The 21,054-nt window shown below is 36.8% G+C and overlaps 1 protein-coding gene across 1 annotated transcript in view; it reads right to left on the minus strand.

Moving 5' to 3' along the window:
• Window positions 1–1,940: 1,940 nt before the first annotated feature.
• Window positions 1,941–21,054, minus strand: part of MBTPS2 (membrane bound transcription factor peptidase, site 2) — a 52,055-nt gene continuing 32,941 nt past the window's right edge. Inside the window, exons 8-11 of the mRNA XM_061136873.1 lie at window positions 16,255–16,349; window positions 15,700–15,895; window positions 10,928–11,003; window positions 1,941–9,832 (exon numbers count right to left, since the gene is read on the minus strand). Coding sequence (XP_060992856.1) covers window positions 9,610–9,832; window positions 10,928–11,003; window positions 15,700–15,895; window positions 16,255–16,349 — 590 coding nt within the window. The 3' untranslated portion in view covers window positions 1,941–9,609. The remainder of the gene's footprint in view (window positions 9,833–10,927; window positions 11,004–15,699; window positions 15,896–16,254; window positions 16,350–21,054) is intronic.

Raw genomic sequence — 21,054 nt, forward strand, 5'->3', positions numbered from 1 at the left:
CTTGTACCCTTCTTATCTAAATGCTGATGATCCTGAGAGCTCTGTTTAGGATGACTTCTCTTCCCTCTTCATTTTTCTACATTCTCCCCAGACTATCTATCCACTCCCATGGGATCAATTATATCTTTGGTATGTGTCAGTTTACACATGGTAACTCCAACTAATATCTTTTGAGTTCCAGATCTGTACACTCAATGGCCCACTTGAAGTCCTCTCAGGTATTCAGACTCAAGAGTTATAAATTGAACTGCTCATTTCTTGATGTGTCCTAGCTCTATAAATGGCACTGCCATCTTTTAATTATCCAAGCCAGAAACCTGAAGTCCTCTTGACTCCTTCCTGAACCTAAACTATACGAAACCATCAAATACAGTGGATGTACTTTTGAGTTGGTCCTCTTCTTTTGATCTTTTCTGCCACCATTCTATTCTATATCACCATCATCTCCTGCTGAGACTAGTGAAAGTCTCCTAACCAATTTTATTGCCTCCAGACTTGCTTCCCTCCAACCCACAGTTTACCCTCAGCCAAGGTGATTCATACAAAAGTGCAATTCTGTTAATGGCTCTCTCTTACTTGAAACTTTCAATAGCTTTCCATTTTCGATTAGGTGAAAGTCCACACTCTCCTTATCATATTTCTAAGACTTGACCTCTGCTAACCTTCTTAATCTCTTGCCACCCCATGCCTACAACACAGGAGTATTCAGAACATTCTTACTGTTTTAAAAATAAATGGTATTATAAAAGAGAAAAATTGTCTTACTTACTGTAGAATCCCCAGAGCCCAGAATATAGTAGGTATGCAATATTTCTTAAATGAAGGAAGTAACATATGGATCAGTTCTAGTGAGTGCAGAATGAGGATGAACAAGAAAAATGGAACATTTTAACTCCAATAAGCATCTATTAGAGTAGCATATTTACAAAAGTCACACTGTAAAATCTGGCAAGTTAAAAAACCAACTATAATGATCTTAGAAGCATTTTAAATGGGGGAAGAAAGCACACTTAACCAATGTCTTTTAAAACAATCATTTATTATGAATAGAAAAAGTTCAATTTTTGTAAGATATAAAACACAAATTCATAGTATCCTAACCTCTTATTTTCCTGATTTTAAATTATGATTAAAATTAATGCATATATATGAACAAGTAATCAAGAAATGCAGTATTCCATACTTAATCATTATATAACTAAAACAGATAAAGATAAGATACCTACTTTAAAATCAGGACATTTATTTCAAAGACAGATTTAGTTTTTAACCTTTAAAGACTAGTACTTAAAATTCCACAGAAAGAGGAATTAAAATTAGAAAATTTAAGAAGCAAAAATAAAAAATATTAATTAAGAATGTGATGAAAAGAGTACTTTTAGATAATGATATATATAAGAATAATCTCCAGACTGCTAATCTATATTGTTTAGAAATGAGAAACACTATTTCAATAAAAGTAAAAACTTATCTCAAGGAAAATTAATTAAATACTTTATCAATTAAAACATGAAATATACTCAGTTCTGTATTACTGAATTGAGAAAAAATAATAAATAGTTGCCTCCTATATAAATAAAAATTTTTTATCAAATGAGAGATAATTTCACTTATTACATCTATTCTTTCTCAAATATATGTTTATGCCTTTTCTTGGCTGGTATGAGAAATCTAAGACTAAACCATCTCTTTTGAGATGACTGGTTAATCATTTGGAGATAGCAAATCACAAAGTTATATGCCTACTTTGCACCAACATCAAAATATACTGCATGTAGATCAACAATGTGAATGCTTGAAAAATGAAATCATAAAATTATTGCAAGAGAATGTTTATGAATATTTATAAAATCTTAAGACTTTCAAAACACATCGTCAAAAATGGAAAGCATAAGGCAAAGATTGACACACTATAATAAGTGAAAACATAACAATAAGCATTATATTTAAATGATGTTTTAATATATTCACCTATAACAAATCAAATGGTGGAGCTGAGCTTATGAGGAAAAGCAGTAAGAAGACAATAATCACTGCCATGCAAAATGGGGTGATAAATAAAAAGGGGGATAAATGGGGATAAATAAAAAGAATACAATGGCCAATAAATACATTTAAATCTGTTAAACCTCTTTTACAATCAAAGAAATGTGAATTAAAATGAGATGCCATTTTTTCTTACTCAATTAACACAAAAGAATGTAAATGCAACAAGGCAATATGTATATATAAAATTTTGTTCAATTTCAAGATTGCCATTTTTCTTTTCAGTATTATCTTGAAAATTTCTGGAATTATCCAAAATCATAGATATACAGAAAGTTTTAGTTATAAGGATAGTCCTCACAACTTTGTTTATAATATCACAGAATTGGAAATAATAGGGGTTGCTGATTGATTTATGGCATATTTAACACTGGAATATTATATATCCATTAAAACAACACTAGAATATTAATAATATTGAAAAATGCTTGTAATACATTGTCAAGTTTAAAAAGCAGTTTACCAATTACAATATATGCTATTTTTTTCAAGAAATTTACTTTCATTTAACATATTTTCTATAATGAACTTACATTTCTTTTCTAGTAAGAAATAGTTATAAAGGCCCCCAAGTTACATTATCTATCTCCTTCTGTTCTAATTCTATATTCCCAAAGCAAACTCCTAATTACCAACCTCTTTTTCCCAGGTATCTCTGTAACAGAAAAGGGGATGGCCTAACTGGAGAAGTGAATGTTCTGTACATTGCTAAGTGCTACCTCCCCCTGTAGATTGCCGGTGACACATAAGGCCTAGGAAGAAAATTAGAAGCCATTAAAGGTGGAAACAAAGTGGCTGAAAGGGAAGAAAGAATGCTAGGAATAAAGTATGAAAGTCAAGGACCTGGAAAAGAAGTCAAGATACAGTCCAATATATTTGCAAACCCTTTGTGAAAATGTGAGTCTTGAATGATGAGAAGCAAGAAGAAGGTGATAATCACTGCAGGGAAATATGGGCAAAGGATGTGGATAAAAATTTCCACAAAAAAACAGACATTAAAAATAAGAAGTTTATGAATCACTGTGAAAGGAATGATACTCCAATTAAAAAATAAATTTAAAGAAGTAGTTTGGCATCTTTTCTAACCAAAAAAGTGTAAATTAACTTGTTAAAAAAAAAGCTTACTTTGAAATGCAATATCCCAGACTTTGTACAGCTTTATATTATCTGATTTAGTCCTCAAAGTCTATTCTATCCCGAATTCTCTCTTGTATTGGTCCATCATAGTGCCTTCTTTTGAGTTAAGACAGTTTGGATAAGATCAGATTTAAATGTCCATGTTACTATCATCATATGAATATACCCATAAACACAGGTTATTTTAAATAGTTTCAGTGAACAAAATCCTTAGTTAACATCTTCAATATGATATTAGGTCCATTTTGATTGGGGGAAGAAATGTTTAAAAGGGTCAAGTCCTGAGGATATACCCTGGACAACCAGAGCTAGCTTGAAGGCACTGGAAACCAAAATGGCAGACCAAAAGGAGGCAAGATCTAATGCCAGTGGGGACTGAGATATGAGGGCAAACTTATGTAATAATTCTGCATTCTGAAAGTAGTTTATGTACATAGCAGTAACTTGAGTATGTTAGGCATCATATGCAGAACTTTATGTAAACTGTTTTATTTAACATCTTATAAAGAAAATACTATTACATCTATTTTAAAGACAGTTCATTTTATACAGAAAAATAAACCTGGATTTCCTATCTCAAACCATATATTCTAGAAATCAAAGATGACATTGTGAAAGTACAACTCTAAAGCATAGAGAAGAAAGTGTAGGATATTGCTATGACTTTGGGACAGGACAGAACTTTGTAAGACTCACAAAATACAAACAATGAATCAAGAAATTAATAGACTTTACATCAAACTAAACATCCTTGTTCAACAAAGGATCTCATAAATCAAAATTTACAGATGGGTGATAGACTAGGAAAAATTATTTGCAACATCTGAAATGGACAAGAGTTGATATCTAGATCATGGGTTATTCTGTAAATAGCAAACATTTTAGGTTTTATGGGCCATGTGGTCTCTATCGCACCTGTTCAACCCTGTTTGTTATAGCATGAAAGCTGCTGCTGCTGCTAAGTCACTTCAGTTGTGTCCGACTCTGTGCGACCCCATAGACAGCAGCCCACCAGGCTCCCCCGTCCCTGAGATTCTCCAGGCAAGAACACTGGAGTGGGTTGCCATTTCCTTCTCCAATGCATGAAAGTGAAAAGTGAGAGTGAAGTCGCTAGGTCATGTCTGACTCCTAGCCACCCCATGGACTGCAGCCTACCAGGCTCCTCTGTCCATGTGAGATTCCAGGCAAGAGTACTGGAGTGGGTTGCCATTGTCTTCTCTGATAGCATGAAATCAGCCATAGACAATATAAAACTGAAAGAATATGGTTGTGTTTCAATAGAAACTTATAAAAATAGCTGGTGAGCAGGATTTGGCTTTCAAGCTGTAGTCTGTCAGTCCCTAATGCAGACTGTATAAAAAATTCCTATGGATAAGAAAAATTTAGGATGCTCAATGGAAAATTGAATGAAGGATAACAATAAGCAATTAGCAGAATGAAAAGTCCAAATGGCTAAGCAAATATAGATGTGCAATGTTATTAATAATATGAGAAATGCAAATTTAAAGGAAATGCCATTTTGCATCAAAGGATTTGACAGAACATGGAAATCAGATAATTCAGGAGGAGGTAAGGATGTAGGTAAACAAGAAAGCCTCACACCTTGCCAGTGAATGTGTGTCAGTTACAGACAGCCACTAAGTGCTAAGTGAAATTATTGTATTTCTATACCCCAAATAAAGGAGAACTCTTTGCTAAAGGGCAGCAGGTAACGTTTTAACAACACACACATTATCTTTATTTCACTATGGATCCAAGGACACCAACATAGACTGTCACTAGTCTATAGACCAGCTGTTATAAACTACTCTCTACCAATGTGTTTTATTTATTTTTTTAGTTGCACTGCATAGCTTGCCAGGTCTTAGTTCCCAGATCCAGGGATTGAACCCGGGCCATGGAAGTCAAAGTGCCAAGTCTTAACCACTGGACTGCCAAGAATCTGTCCATCAATGTGTTTTAGACATGAAGAAAATCTTAATATTCTTAGCATCTAATTCTTTTACAGTTTAGAGTTTCATATCTTTAAGAAGAGGACTGGCTTCCTGATGCCTGATTAATGGAATGTAAAATTCACAAGAAGTTAAGATAAAGTGAGGGACTTCCCTGGTGGTCCAGTGGCTAAGACTCCATGCTCCCAAACCAGGGCCCAGGTTCTAACCCTGGTTGGGGAACTAGACCACACATGCCAGCAAAGTCAAATTTTAAAAGAAAAGGTAACATAAAGTGATTTTCAATTTTATAGGATGGAGAGCCAATTACAAGATTATACTCTTAGATACTTCAGGGTTTTCCCACCTCTACAGTGTATAGAGCACTTAAGTACAAAAGTCTGAGAAACACTCAGATAATAAGAAGGGACATTTATTGAATATCCATTGATCTTTAGCTAAATAAAATTAAGCTATAAGGGTATTTTTTCTTTCTGTAGTGGGAAATCAAACTACACAATATAACCTGGTTGGTAATTAGAACTGTAACTTCCTTTAGCTATTTTTTCTACCTCCACCCTGAATATAACCTATTGTAGCATTAGGTTGTGAAATAAGAGGCCTTCCCCTCATTGAATTCATTTGCCATGGTCTGATAAAATATACAATGGATTATTCAAATTAGTATGGCCTAAACAGCAAGAGTAGCTTGCATATGCGCTGATTTTTAAAGGCTTACTGTCTCAATAAGCATATCCACATGCTTTACCTTAAAAATAAATTTGTTACCCAACTCTATTCCAATGGTGAAAATCATTCCCAGAATTCACATAGCTGTGAAATAGGTTTTTTTTCTTCCTGTCTTTTATCACATGTTCAAGTACTTAAAAAGCTAGATTATACTAAAGCATATGTGTAGTATTATTTGATGAGTTATTAAAAGAAAAAGTCTACATTGTATTGTATGCTTTAAATAGCTGAACTTTATAGTGTTTAATTATATCTCAGTAAAGCTGATAGAAAATCAATCATCTAGTCTTGTGGCTCTTCACTGTAGCATAATGGGATCAGAGGCAAAGAGGAGAAGTGAAATGAGGGCTGACCAATCAGGAAGTGGGTTAAATCCCCAGGCTGTTTTATTTGGCCCTTAGTAACCAAACAATGAGAGGAAGAGAGGGAAGAGGAGAGAGAGAGAGTGTGTGTGTGTATTTGTCTGGGAGGTTGGCTCTGTGAACATGGTAGGAAGCACCAGGGCAAAAAGTGAAGAACCAAATATCATAGTTAAAACACTTCTTCTCATGAATTCCTAAAAACATAACCTAAATTAGAGAAGACCTGTCACACAGTAATGAAACATGATAGTCTTCTTTCCTCACCCATGAATAAGCAAGCCATTTTGAAAACAGTAGTGAGAGCACAGGGATTTCACGTTAAACGAAGACTTCTTTCTGTGATCTGTCAACAACTTTCATATGTGATTGCTTAAGTGAAAACTGAGGCTGCATTTAGAATCAAGAATTTTAAAACATCTAAGATTGTACTGTATGTAAAAGGAACAATTTTGACAGAAAAGAATACAAATTAAAAAAAAAGACAACACATAGATGATAAAACATAGAATGCTGGTACACATTTATTTTTATTGCTAAACATTGAATGCCAGCAACTATGGTATCTTCAAGTTAAACTTAGTTGTAAGATTTATAGAAAAAAATACCTGTGTACCACTAGTATGTGGACATTCAATAAATACCACAGGACAAACTGATGACTAAGAGCCACATACCCAAGAAGCCTGGTTTAAACAATTTACGATTGGAACAGATGACCTATAAGAGCAATTATCAAAAGGTCAAGTTTAACTGCATGTCTTTTCAAACAGAGATGCTGAAAAGGATATATACATTCTTTACAGGTTTTAAGTGATTAAAAACAACCCTCAAAAATGTAAACAATGCAGAGTAGGAACGCTGAAAATACAGTTTTACTGTTGAACAAGTGACAACACTTTCTTCAAATCCTTAAAACAATTCATTTTTAGGTGGCTCTACAGAAACCAAAATGAACTATATTCATAAAGATGATAATCTACCAGGGACACAAAGATCTTCCAAGCTAATTTTTTATGTTAACATATATTTACATGAAATATTCAATAACACTTTTTACAGCTTACTTAAATAGAAACATGCTTTTCTAATCCATAAATAACACTAAACATCATTCATTCAACCACATTTATTAAGTAGTTTTGATGTCTCATGCACTGTACCAGGGATAGAAAGATGAGTATGACATGGTCCTTGCTCTAGAAGTGCCCACAATGAGGCTGAAGAGACAACACATAACATTTCTTTTCTTACACAATGAGGCTATTTCTGTAAAAACAGGACTGAATTGCTCAATATTCTAATAGACTGTTCCCAAATTCTGACCCGATGGAGCAGAAGACCAAGGTGTTTAAAAGCCATAAGAAAATGATGTGCTTGTTTTTTTTTTCATCCAGAGAAAGGAGTTTATGGGTAAGATTTCATCTATTAAATTTTTTTCTCAGTTAAAAAAAAATGACATGCATGTATATAGCAATTCCATTAGTAAACTGCTTAGTTCATGTAATCAAATCAATAATATAAGTATTTCATGGTAGTCCTCAAGCTTTATTACCTGAATAGGTCTGTGCATTACTCTGCTAATATACTTTAATCCTGAAAGACTGTCTGCCTGAGAGTAGAACAAATGCTTTTTCCCTGGGATAAACCAATAATTTGTACAGTTTTTAAGTAGTGGTAATAGAGGTCATTTAAAAAATATTAAAATTATATTCAATATACAATTTCTCTTCAAGAAGGCAGGCAGATTTATAACACAATCTAAAGTTTCCTTAAAAATGATTAAAAAGTTTTATTGCCTAAGAGCAGCTAAGCAATCTGAAAGAGGTGAACCCCTTGAATATCTCACTTAGTGAAAAAGTTGGATACAGGACTATTGATGTTTTTGAGTATATGAGAGCACAGATTTTTCATCAAAGAAACAGCATGCTCATATACTTTTAATACTAATAGCTTCACACTGGCCTATTGACTTCCTAGATCTTCCAGGGCTGCAGCACCAGTTTGAAAGATCTCAAACTAGGTAGGGCTCTTTCGGGCTCAAGAGTCAATTACCAGGCTCCAGCAAATGCACATTTGTTCTCACACGTAGCCATTCTCACTCTACTACCAAGTCTTTTGTGGACCCACAGAGGTAGCTTAGGGGAAAGGCAGAAAGGAAGAACTACGTATTTAATTCCCCAACACAGAGAAACATGGAAGACATTAGTGAGGACAGAGTATGCTTCATGGCTTAGAGTAATTGCTTCTTGAAGACAGGAGCCTAGGAACTAGGTCCAAGGTAGCCCCAGCAGCACAAGAGAAAATGTCTATTCTGGAGCGGTTCCAAGCTTTGAAGCTTGTAGAGAAAGGTAACCAGGACTGCACAAGGTTCTGTGATCTGTCTTGTGATCTGCTGCAAGAGCCAGCTGGCTCAGTTTTGAGGTTCACCCCTAACTGTCTCAAGCTCATATGCTGCAGGTAGGAGATACTTCCTACAGCTCATTCTGAATGTCAAGGCTGCTGCTGCTTTATGTGGGTATGGGGGCATATTATCAAAGAGGCAACTCTTGGGTGGCAAGACATGTCTCATGATATTATAGAGTCTACTTCCGAGGTGTTCATTTACTGGGATCATCTAACAAAGATGTTCCCTTTTGCATTGGCAGTTTCTCTTATAGAATTTTATTAATTGTAATCAGACCTCAGTTGTCAAGAGTACAAAACAATGTGTGTGTTAGTTGCTCAGTCGTGTCTGACTCATTGCAACCCCATGGACTGTAGCCTGCCAGGCTCCTCTGTCCATGGGATTTCCCAGGCAAGAATACTGGAGTGGGTAGCCATTCCCTTCTCCAGGGGATCTTCCCAACCTGGGGATTGAACCCAGGTCTCCAGCATTGCAGGCAAATTCTTTAACATCTGAGCCACCAACATACCACTGAATTTTAAAAATACTTTTCCAACAAGACTAAAGACAAGAGATATAGACCAAGAAAATGCTCACCTTCCCACTGGGCCAAAGTCTGGTCTTCTTCAAATCTGAATTAATGATGCTTTTTCAGGAAGTTTTTTCTCAATTAATCCTACCCAATTCTGTTTTCCTTTACAGTATTTCAATACAGTATGTAGCCACACAAAAATGGTTTAACATGAATTTGCACTTGTTTCAGTTGTTCCACAAGCATCTGAAGTTTGTAGGTTCAGTCTGTAAAACTAGAATGTAATCATGGAGTATGTCTTTCATTTCTTCTGTTTCACCCCAGTCCCAGAGTTTGGATATGCTGAATAAAGAACTTAAAGTTGTTGGCTAAAATGCAATTTTAAGGAAACAGTTTTTATTTCATACCAAGTAAGGTTTTCAGTATTATATATTGTAACTCAGAGATTCTATCAGATGAGTCCAAATATTACCGTGCTGTAACCATCCAGAGGCCCAGGGTCACATTGGCAGCCAAAAGTAAACTGCCACCAAGCAAGATGAAAAATCCTATCAGATCTTTGACATCATTGTCTCCAATCACTGAGGTAAGAGTAGCATCTAGGAAAGAGTTTAAAATCCACTGTCCGTCCAAAGCAAAGCAGGGCACTGCATTAACAATTGCCAGCGCTCCCGAGAGGGAAATCAGGTACCTGGTTGCAATCAGTTAAGGAACCTACTGTGAGGTCTGCATGCAAAGCCATTTCTGGGAGTCAGAAGTGCGCATTTTATGAGGAGTGGATTTGAGATTACAGGTGACTTCTCTCCTTTTTTAAAATCTCTGCCCACCAGTAAATGCTATTGCTTCTTAGATCTCTATTTAAAACAAATGATTTGTATTCTTTCAAAGTTAAAAAATCTTGACCAAAAAATGAAGGCCAACCACCTGTACACTAAGGCAGTCTGTAATGAATTCCTTGAAAGACTTGAATGATACAAGAGAAAGGAATATGGAAAGAATAAGAAATGGGGGAAAATTCCTCTTCAATCCTTACAAAGTATAGCTTAGATTTATAAAGATTTTAGTCCCTTGAACTCTATTTTACTATCATCTGTAAGGTCATAGTGTAAACATCTCTGAGATAAAGCTGCAGTCTACAAGGTACAATTTTGACTGTGTCCTTTTTTCAGTAACTCATTTGTTAACTAATATTTGCTCATTTACTTTCTGTCTCTGATTTTTTGCAAATCATTAAGGAAAGAAAGATTTTTTTTTTCAAAATTAAAATTTAAAAGTGACAAAAATAAAGAATCTTTATATTCAAATTCTATATAATAACCAATTAAAAATCCCTTTATATGCAAACATAATATGCTAAAGAACACATGAGATTCTGTGGAGTGCTTTCAGTAGTGGAAATCAGTTTGATGCCCCTTATGCATTCCTCCATTTGGTCAGAGTCAACAAGCTCAGGAGGGGTGGAACACCGCCTCACTTAGTAGCTGAGGACTTCATCCTTTACAAACACACTCCAAGCTTTTAGACCTCTAAATTTCAACTCTCAATTTGCCTTCTAGGTTCTTTCCCTTCCACACCTTAACCTTTCTCTCTTCCCAATCAATTTCTCTTCTTTGACTTCTTCCTTCCTAGGTACAATCAGATCTTTCTCAACGTTAAAGTCCATTTTTTTTTTGTTTTAGCAGTAGAGTGATACTTGTAAGGTCTGTTCAAGCTCTCTAGTCAAGGTAAAACTCATCAAGTTCCAAATAGCACACTTTTAAAATATCTTTCACACCAGAAAGGATACTTGACAAATGTCTCCACAACCACAGGCAGATCTATGCTTAGAAACTTGAAACGTGGGATAAAACTGGTGATGCTCACTAAAAAAGAAAAATAAGAAATAATTAATAGTATTTATACAGATAAGCAACAGAATAAAGAATTTTACTATGTGGGTCAAGACTGGATTAGCCTATTAAACTGATTTGAGATAGCCCTACCCAAACACATGCAGACAGGCTCGATGGCCCAACTATAAAAGTAAATCAACAATTCTAGAACATCTAATAAAAAGAGTGGGATACAGAAATTCATGTCTCAATGTACATTTATATTGTGAGGTGAGACTAAAATAAAAACTGATTATATACCAACTATGACTACCAAATACAGAGAATGACTTTACACTAGAATTTATATCAAAACAGTTCTTATCTTTTCAAAGAGGTATAACCTTAAAGTCATGTTCACTCCAACTATTATGTGACTTAATCTTTTTTGGTCTCAGTGTTTTCTTCATTGCTAAAAAAAGGATTAATACTAGGGGATTTTTACGATTTCCTTCACTTTGGGGATTCCATTATTCTGTTTTTCTTAAAACACTTAAAAACTGTTATAATTAAATAGAACTCATAGCACACATTTCTTGAAAATTACCTTGAAGAGGGTTATTTCTACATTTGTTGAGGATGTATATAATATCTGTACTCCAGAGACACCTAGTGTCAAAACAATAAATGAGAAGAATGACCCGAGTTGTACCTCAAGATATGACTACAGAGCAATGAGAGAGTCTTTTAAAGAGTAACATAAAACCCACATGTCCATCAATTGATGAATAAATACAGAAAAAGTAATATATCCATACAATGGAATATTACTTCACCATAAAAAAGGAATGATGCACCAACAAAAACTACAACATGGATGAACCTTGAAAACATTATGCTAAGTGGAAGAAGCCAATCACAAAATATTCTATTTATAGGAAATGTGTGGAAACAAGCAAATTTACAGAAATAGAAGTAGATTAAGTGGTTGCCAAGGGATGGGGTGGGTGGGTGTTGAGAAGTAGAATAGGTTCCTAATCGGTATAGGCTTTTTTTGGAGTGATGAAAAAATACTGGAACTAGATTGTGCTGATGGTTCTACAACTCTGAATATATTAAAAACTACTGAATTGTATACTTTAAAAGGGTAAATTATATGATATGTGAATTATATTTCAGTAAAAGTTATTAAAAAGGTAACATATAAAAATCTTATACAACAAAATAAGTTAGACTGTATAATCTTGTTCATTTCAGTTGCTCAGTTGTGTCCGACTCTTTGCAACCCCATGGACTGCAGCACACCAGGCTTCCCTGTCCATCACCAACTCCCGGAGCTTGCTCAAACTCATATGTCCATCAAGTTGGTGATGCCATCCAACCATCTCATCCTCTGTCATCCCCTTCTCCTCCTGCCTTCAATCGTTCCCAGCATCAGGGTCTTTTCAAATGAGTCAGTTCTTTGCATCAGGTGGCCATAGCACTGGAGCTTTAGCTTCAGCATCAGTCCTTCCAATGAATATTCTGGACTGATTTCCCTTAGGATGGACTGGTTGGATCTCCTTGCAGTCCAGTTCAGTTCAGTTCAGTCACTCAGTCTTGAACAACTCTTTGTGACTCCATGAACCACAGCATGTCAGGCCTCCCTGTCCATCACCAATTCCCGGAGTCTACACAAATCCATGTCCATCAAGTCGATGATGTCATTCAATCATCTCATGCTCTGTCCTCCCCTTCTCCTCCTGCCCTGAATCTTTCCCAGCATCAGGGTCTTTTCAAATGAGTCAGCTCTTTGCATCAGGTGGCCAAAGTATTGGAGTTTCAGCTTCAGCATCAGTCCTTCCAATGAACATCCAGGACTGATCTTTAGGATGGACTGGCTGGATCTCCTTGCAGTCCAAGGGACTCTCCAGAGTCTTCTGCAACACCACAGTTCAAAAGCATCAATTCTTCTGCATTCAGCTTTCTTTATAGTCCAAGTCTCACATGCATACATGACCACTAGAAAAACCATAGCCTTGACTAGAGGACCTTTTTTGGCAAAGTAATGTCTCTGCTTTTTAACATGCTGTCTAGGTTGGTCATAACTTTCCTTCCAAGAAGGAAGTGTCTTTTAATTTCATGGCTGCAGTCACCATCTGCAGTGATTTTGGAGCCCAGAAAAGTAAAGTCAGCCACTGTTTCTACTGTTTCCCCATCTATTTGCCATGAAGTGATGGGACCAGATGCCATGATCTTAGTTTTCTGAATGTTGAGCTTTAAGCCAACTTTTTCACTCTCCTCTTTCACTTTCATCAAGAGGCTTTTTAGTTCCTCTTCACTTTCTGCCGTAAGGGTGGTATCATCTGCATATCTGAGGTTATTGATATTTCTCCCGGCAATCTTGATTCCAGCTTGTGCTTCCTCCAGCCCAGTGCTTCTCATGATGTACTCTGCATACAAGTTAAATAAGCAGGGTGACAATATACAGCCTTGATGTACTCTTTTCCCAATTTGGAACCAGTCTGTTGTTCCATGTCCAGTTCTAACCGTTGCTTCCTGACCTGCATACAGGTTTCTCAAGAGGCAGGTCAGGTGATCTGGTATTCCCATCTCTTTCAGAATTTTCCACAGTTTATTGTGATCCACACAGTCGAAGGCTTTGGCATAGTCAATAAAGCAGAAATAAATGTCTTTCTGGAACTCTCTTGCCTTTTCGATGATCCAGGGGATGTTGGCAATTTGATCTCTGGTTCCTCTGCCTTTTCTAAATCCAGCTTGAACATCTGGAAGTTCATGGTTCACACATTGCTGAAGCCTGGCGTGGAGAATTTTGAGCATTACTTTACTAGCGTGTGAGGTGAGTGCAATTGTATGGGTGTTTGAGCATTCTTTGGCATTGCCTTTCTTTGGGATTGGAATGAAAACAGCTTTTCTAGTCCTGTGGCCACTACTGAGTTTTCCAAACTTGCTGGCATATTGAGTGCAGCACTTTCACAGCATCATCTTTCAGGATTTGAAATAGTTCAACTGGTATTCCACACTTGCAGTCCAAGGGACTCTCAAGAGTCTTCTCCAACACCACAGTTCAAAAGCATCAATTCTTTGACGCTCAGCTTTCTTTATAGTCCAAGTCTCACATGCATACATGACTACTGGAAAAACCATAGCCTTGACTATACGGAGCTTTGTTGGCAAAGTGATGTCTCTGCTATGCTATCTAGGCTGGTCATAGCTTTTCTTCCAAGGAGCAAGCGTCTTTTAATTTCATGGCTGCAGTCACTATCTGCAGTGATTTTTGGAGCCCCCAAAAATAGTCTGTCACTGTTTCCATTGTTTCCCCTTCTATTTGCCATAAAGTGATGGGACCGAATGCCATGATCTTCATTTTTGGAATGTTGCATTTTAAGCCAGCTATTTCACTCTCCTCTTTCACTTTCATCAAGAGGCTCTTCAGTTCCTCTTCCCTTTCTGCCATAGGGTTGTGTCAACTGCATATCTGAGGTTATTGATATTTCTCCCTGCAATCCTGATTCCAGCTTGTGCTTCATCCAGCCCAGCATTTTGCATGATGTACTCTGCATAGAAGTTAAACAAGCAAGATGACAATATACAGCCTTGACATACTCCTTTCCCAATTTGGAACCAGTCTGTTTTTCCATGCCTGGTTTTAACTGTTGCTTCTTGATCTGCATACAGATTTCTCAGGAAGCAGGTCAGGCGGTCTGGTATTACTATCTCTTGAAGAATTTTCCACAGTTTGTTGTGATCCACACAGTCAAAGGCTTTGGCGTAGTCAATGAAGCAGATGTTTTTCTGGAACTCTCTTGCTTTTTTGATGATCCAACAGATGTTGGCAATTTGAATCTCTGGTTCCTCTGCCTTTTCTAAATCCAGCTTGAACATCTGGAAGTTCTTGGTTCATGTACTGTTGAAGCCTGGCTTGGAGAATTTTGAACATTACTTTGCTAGCGTGTGAGATGAGTGCAAATGTGCAGTAGTTTGAACATCCTTTGGCATTACCTTTCTTTGGGATTGGAATGAAAACTGACCTCTTCCAGTTCTGTGTCCACTGCTGAGTTTTCCAAATTTGCTGGTGTATTGAGTGCAGCACTTTCACAGCATCATCCTTTAGGATTTGAAATAGCTCAGCTGGAATTCCATCACCGCCACTTGTCTTTGCACTCCAGGATGTCTGGCTCTTGATGAGTGATCACAGCATCGTGGTTATCTGGGTCATTAAGATCTTTGTGGCATAGTTCTTCTGTATGATCTTGAGCCATATGGAAAAGCTATATATTTAATCCAATCATGTTGCCACTGTTAAAACAATTACGCTGGTCTGATTCTGAAATTATATTCATATAAAATTCATGCGTTATTCACAAATTACTTTATCATCATTATCACTATATTACTGGCATTCTCTGGCATATGCTACTTTTGCTACTGATTTGGGAGCTTGGAGAAATTTAATAAATGCTTAGAGAATATCTGAGAGTTAATCTATATGACTTGGACATAAATGGTAGTGAAGAAAAAATATGTCTTTCTCCATAAGTAGACATGGGGTTTAGCTCCATCTTGCTTTATAAATTCAGATTATTTTCCTACTGCTTAAATTTCATTTAATGCTTAAGAAAAAGTTAACAAGATTTTGAAAAGTGATCAAACAAATGAAATTAATGCAAGGTGTGTACTGAGTTTCTACCAGTGAGAATATAGGCCATCATAACGATGTCTGAGGGTCTACCACAATAAAACTCACCTGTGTAGTGAAGGTGCAGCGGATGTCCTACATATAACATATCAATTTGAGGTGGGTGTTTCACTTTTATTAAGCGCGTATGAGTTTCCAAAGAAGGTATTATACAGAAACTTGAACTTGAGCTTTTTTTACAGTCTTTATTGGTTCTACAAACTTGGGTGGCTTCAACTGCTTTCCGGGCAGGTAGACATGTATGCTAGGGACAGAACATCAATTAGTCAATACTAAAAAATGATTCATTAAGAAGCAAAACACCAAGTTAAATTCTTTCAATATCTTTCATGTCACCAAACATATTAAGAATGAAGTTCAATAAAGGAAATGCCATTCATGTATCTCTACTATAAATTAGATTCAATTATTCTACTCTGGCCAAACAAGATATTATTATTATAAACATTTTAAAGATTCTCAGATGAAATATGACATGTGAAATATAGAGATCTTAATAAAATGGTATATACCAAAAGGGCAATGCTTTCAAGGATTGTATTTTAGTTCTACATGATTATATAATTATATCAGGCAATCAAGACTGTTTCAGGGACAACTTACCAAACGCTTATTAAAATTATTTCTATAGGAAAAGCAAACATCTGTAAGGCTGTGATTGTTACAGCATTCAGTCGAACCGTCTAGCCGTTTGTATGCTTAAAGAGAAATGGTTTATTAAAATCTGTTATTAAAAGAAGTACACAATGCACAGAAGTACATTTGTAATAAGAATTTTGCTTTCACGACAAAAAGAATTAAGCAAAATGCATATGAACTCAGAAACAACTGTATAACTGACAGTTCAGATTGTTGGCTACTTGCTGCAGAGTTTGGTTTTACATTACAAAAAGAGATACAAACAATTTGAATGAAGAAGCAACAATGACCATAGGTTAGTTGTCTTCTCATAAACTTACCTACTCATGAAGCTGGAGTTTCAGGGTCTCAGTAGGTTTTGCAGTAACTCCAGCTGGTCAAGCACAAATACTTAATGAGCTACTTTTAGATGACCTAATGCTGTGGATCCAGTATCACTATGGAACTCCTGCACTGTGGTGTTAGCAGAGTGAGCGAGAGGATGCCTAAGAGACTCTCATCCTGAAGGACATCTCTATCATATCAAATATCTATTTCACCTCCAGGCTTATCTTCAGGTTTTCCCCACAGAACCAGGGCAGTCCAATTTGACCACACAGATGTGCACATATTTGCGTGCATACTAGTAACCCAGTTATTCTTGGAAGGCAATGGAAAAAGGGCAACTATTCCCATTAATCATTTATTTTTTCAAGTTCTTTGGTAGACTGCTTCACTGTATCTAGGGGAGAATAAAGAAGTTAAAATCACTCATACAGCTGGGACAGAATTTTTTTCCTATCCATTTATTTTGGAAGGTTTCCTGCATTCAGCACATCAAACTTATAGAGCAAAACTGATGTGTGGCAAGGACCAATTAAGGGCTCTCCAGGTGGCTCAGTGGTAAAGAATCTGCCTGCAATGCAGGAGACGTGGGTTCGATCCCTGGGTGGGGATGATCCCCTGGAGAAGAAAATGGCAACCCACTTCAGTATTCTTGCCTGGAGAATCCCATGGACAGAGAAGCCTGGTGTCCTACAGTCCATGGGGTCACAAAGAGTCAGACATGACATAGCAACTAAATAACCATGAGGACCAATTAAATTTAGAATTTTATATACATATGACCATACTCAGATATGCTGAAGAAAGAGAGTAATGTTATCCCTGATTTCCAATACTACAAAAAGCTTTCCTATTAACAAGAGTGTCTTTAGGAGTACTAGCATGAAAATGGTTGCTGATATGCAATCTGACTTTACAAGGATTCTTATTTCAGGCAAAGATTTTTTGTTTTTAAATCTTTCTTTTCTAGATTATTTGATTAGATTGGATCTCCTAAAACACGAATTGTTGCCAACACGAAGAGCAAAACACAGGTGAAGTAAACTAACAGATGCACCAATTCCTCCTCTGCAATGGCTGGCTCTATGGGTGGTTTTGCTTTGTTTTCTTACCATAACTGAATGGGTATTTAAATTCTGGGTGATGAGTAATATTTAAAATATGAAAGCAAACTATGAGCATCTAATGGCACAAACTCGTGCCTATAATCACTCATCAGCCCTAATGGTAAACTCTAAGGTAAAAAGGTGTTTAGAATTAAAAAAAGAAATCAATCCAGGCAAAAGACCTCAGTATGCTCTCTAATCAGTTGCCAAATCATACCAATATTTACCTCATTATTTTTCTCTTTATCTATTCCCACTAAAGGGTAGACTTCAATTCTTTCTCAGTTGACCCATTTGAAGAGAATCTTAATGCATCTATTTTACCACCTACTTCATATGTAAACTTGTCCTAGACACCAAATGCTTCAGATTAACCTTCCAATGTAAAATTCTGAGAATGTAGCTCTTCTATTTAATAATTTAAATTTTCAAAGACCCTGCATTGCTTCCAAATAAAGTCTAAACTTCATAGCCTAAAACAAAGATTTCTACTTTTTTTTAATCACCTTATCTCATACTCTTCTCTTGCTGAACCAAATCATTAGCAGTTCCCTGATCTGTGGTGCCAAGACTGATTTACAACAGTCTCTTGAAATTAAACTCACTGTTGAGGACCAGCAACAGTGCTGCTACCGCTAAGAGTTGCTGCTATGAAAACTGTCCTCATCTTTTCAGTCAAGACCAACTACCATCAACTCTCACAACTCCCAATATCTCTCATCATTCCTTATATTTAACCTTGTACTGTAATGTGGACATGGTCTATTTCTTTGATTAGACTGTAAGGTCTACGAAGGAAAGGTTTCTCAGCATTTTATGTAAGGTGGATAGCTCAACATGCATTGAATACATAGATGATGTTCTATGCTACTTGCCTTTATATATCAGTAATGATTTTTAAAAATTTACCTCTGATGCTTGATACTTAGCTTTTCATGGAGGAGTGTAAGCAATAGAGAATTGAAAGTCAACTGATATCACTGTTGATATGGCATGTCTAATAAAAAGCTTAAAGGGGCCAAGCAAGTATCAAATATATGAAGTGGATACTATATGGAAAAAATTGGAAATGGTGGGGACTGTGATGAATTAGGGAACACATACCCTGTTCTAAGTAGGGTAAGCAGCCAGGCCACTTGACTTGGGACTGAGAGTCAAGAGATGATCCATTTTATTTCAAGAGAGATACAAAGTCTCGACTCTCATGGGAAATTTTTTTCTTTTTTTGGCTGGGATTCAAGGCATGTGGGGTCTTAGTTCCCTGGCCAGGGATTGAACCCATGCCCCCTGCAGTGGTAGTGTGGACAAAGTTTCAACTCTCGTGGGAAATTTTTTTCTTTTTTGGCTGGGATTCAAGGCATGTGGGGTCTTAGTTCCCTGACCAGGGATTGAACCCATGCCCCCTGCAGTGGTAGTGTGGACAAAGTTTCAACTCTTGTGGGAAATTTTTTTCTTTCTTGGCTGGGATTCAAGGCATGTGGGGTCTTAGTTCCCTGGCCAGGGATTGAACCCATGCCCCCTGCAGTGGTAGTGTGGACAAAGTTTCAACTCTCGTGGGAAATTTTTTTCTTTTTTGGCTGGGATTCAAGGCATGTGGGGTCTTAGTTCCCTGGCCAGGGATTGAACCCATGCCCCCTGCAGTGGTAGTGTGGACAAAGTTTCAACTCTTGTGGGAAATTTTTTTCTTTCTTGGCTGGGATTCAAGGCATGTGGGGTCTTAGTTCCCTGGCCAGGGATTGAACCCATGCCCCCTGCAGTGGTAGTGTGGAGTCTTAACCACTGGGCTGCCAGGGAAGTCAAATCATACACATTTACCAAGGCTGGATTTGGCCTCTATGGTATCACTAATATGTGACCTCTGGGTTATGGCTTCTTCTTATAGTGATTAATCCAATCAAAACAGAAATCAATGGCTGTGGTTGCCCTGACAAGATGAAGTACCTCCTGACATATGGAATTTTCCATTTAAAGAGTTTAATATTTTGTTGCCATGTGAGAAGTAAACTGTTACATTTCTGTTTATCAATTTTAAAAATATATGTTTAAAAATATACTTTATTTTACAATCTTTTCTACTGGGTCACATTAAAGGACAAGTGACTTCATTTCTGTGATTCAATTCTTAACCTATAAGACAGGGATGCCAAAGGTAATTTTCACATTGCTATACTGCTATCAATATGAGGGGCTTCCCAGATGGCTTTAGTGGTAAAGAATCTGCTTGCCAAGCAGGAGACATGGGTTCGATCCCTGGGCTGGGAAGATCCCCTGGAGAAGAAAATGGCAACCCATTCCAGTATTCTTGTCAGGGAACTCCCATGGATAGAAGAGCCTGGCAGGTTATACTCCATGGGGTCACAAAGAGTCGGACACCACTGAGTATGGACACACACATCAACATGAAAGACTGATCCAATTCTACACTGGAAGGCACATTCAAGACTGCAGTGGGGGGACTTCCTTGGTGGTCCAGTGGTTAAGATTCCATGCTTCCACTGCAGGTGGCTCAGGTTCGATCCCTGATTGGGGAACTAAGATTCCATAAGCCATGGAGCCAAAAAAAAAAAGAATGCAATGGGAAGTCCCAGAAGTTTTCTTGGCTTCAATTTAACTCTAGGAGATTAGAATTGTCCTTTAAATCTCCCCAGATGGGGAAACAACTAGGAAAATTAAGACCAGATTAGTTTCATAATTCCACTACAGGGAGAACCTGTATATTTTGAATGTACCCTAAGATACTTGTAGATATAGTCTAGTCGTCAAAGGATGGTCTAAACCAGAGGTTATTTTAGAATAAGGTTGGGAGGGAGAAATTTTTCCAGTCTATAGTTCACAGTCTTCACTACTTTCTACATCACTAAAATGAACTGAACAATTTTTTTACCCTAGTTTAATAAATATTTAACTGTAACTAGAGTTCCAATATAGGCAGGCAAACCTATTTATTCTTAGTTTTATAGTAGAATTTATACCAGCACCACCTAGTAAAAAACAGTTTAAAAAATTATAAACACACACACACACTCTCTCTCTCTCTTTTCAATGGATAAGAGCAAAGAAACCTTGACCCTACTTTGATACTCACAATGGGAGAACATACATTTTTTCTCTGAACATGAGAGATTTGGGCATAAAAATATCAATCTAAGTACTCAAACTGTATGGAAAAGATTTCCAGAGTTTTCCTTACATCATCTTAAACCAGGTCAGGAATGGTCTTTTCTCACTTCAGTTAAAGATGCATAAGACGGGGCAACACTCCTTTTGCCAGGCAGTTACAGGTACATACCCTTACCTCCTCTGAACAGGAATATAGGTTATTCAAAGGGGCTGC

This window comes from Dama dama, chromosome X, assembly GCF_033118175.1.
Source record: "Dama dama isolate Ldn47 chromosome X, ASM3311817v1, whole genome shotgun sequence".
NCBI lineage: Eukaryota > Metazoa > Chordata > Mammalia > Artiodactyla > Cervidae > Dama > Dama dama.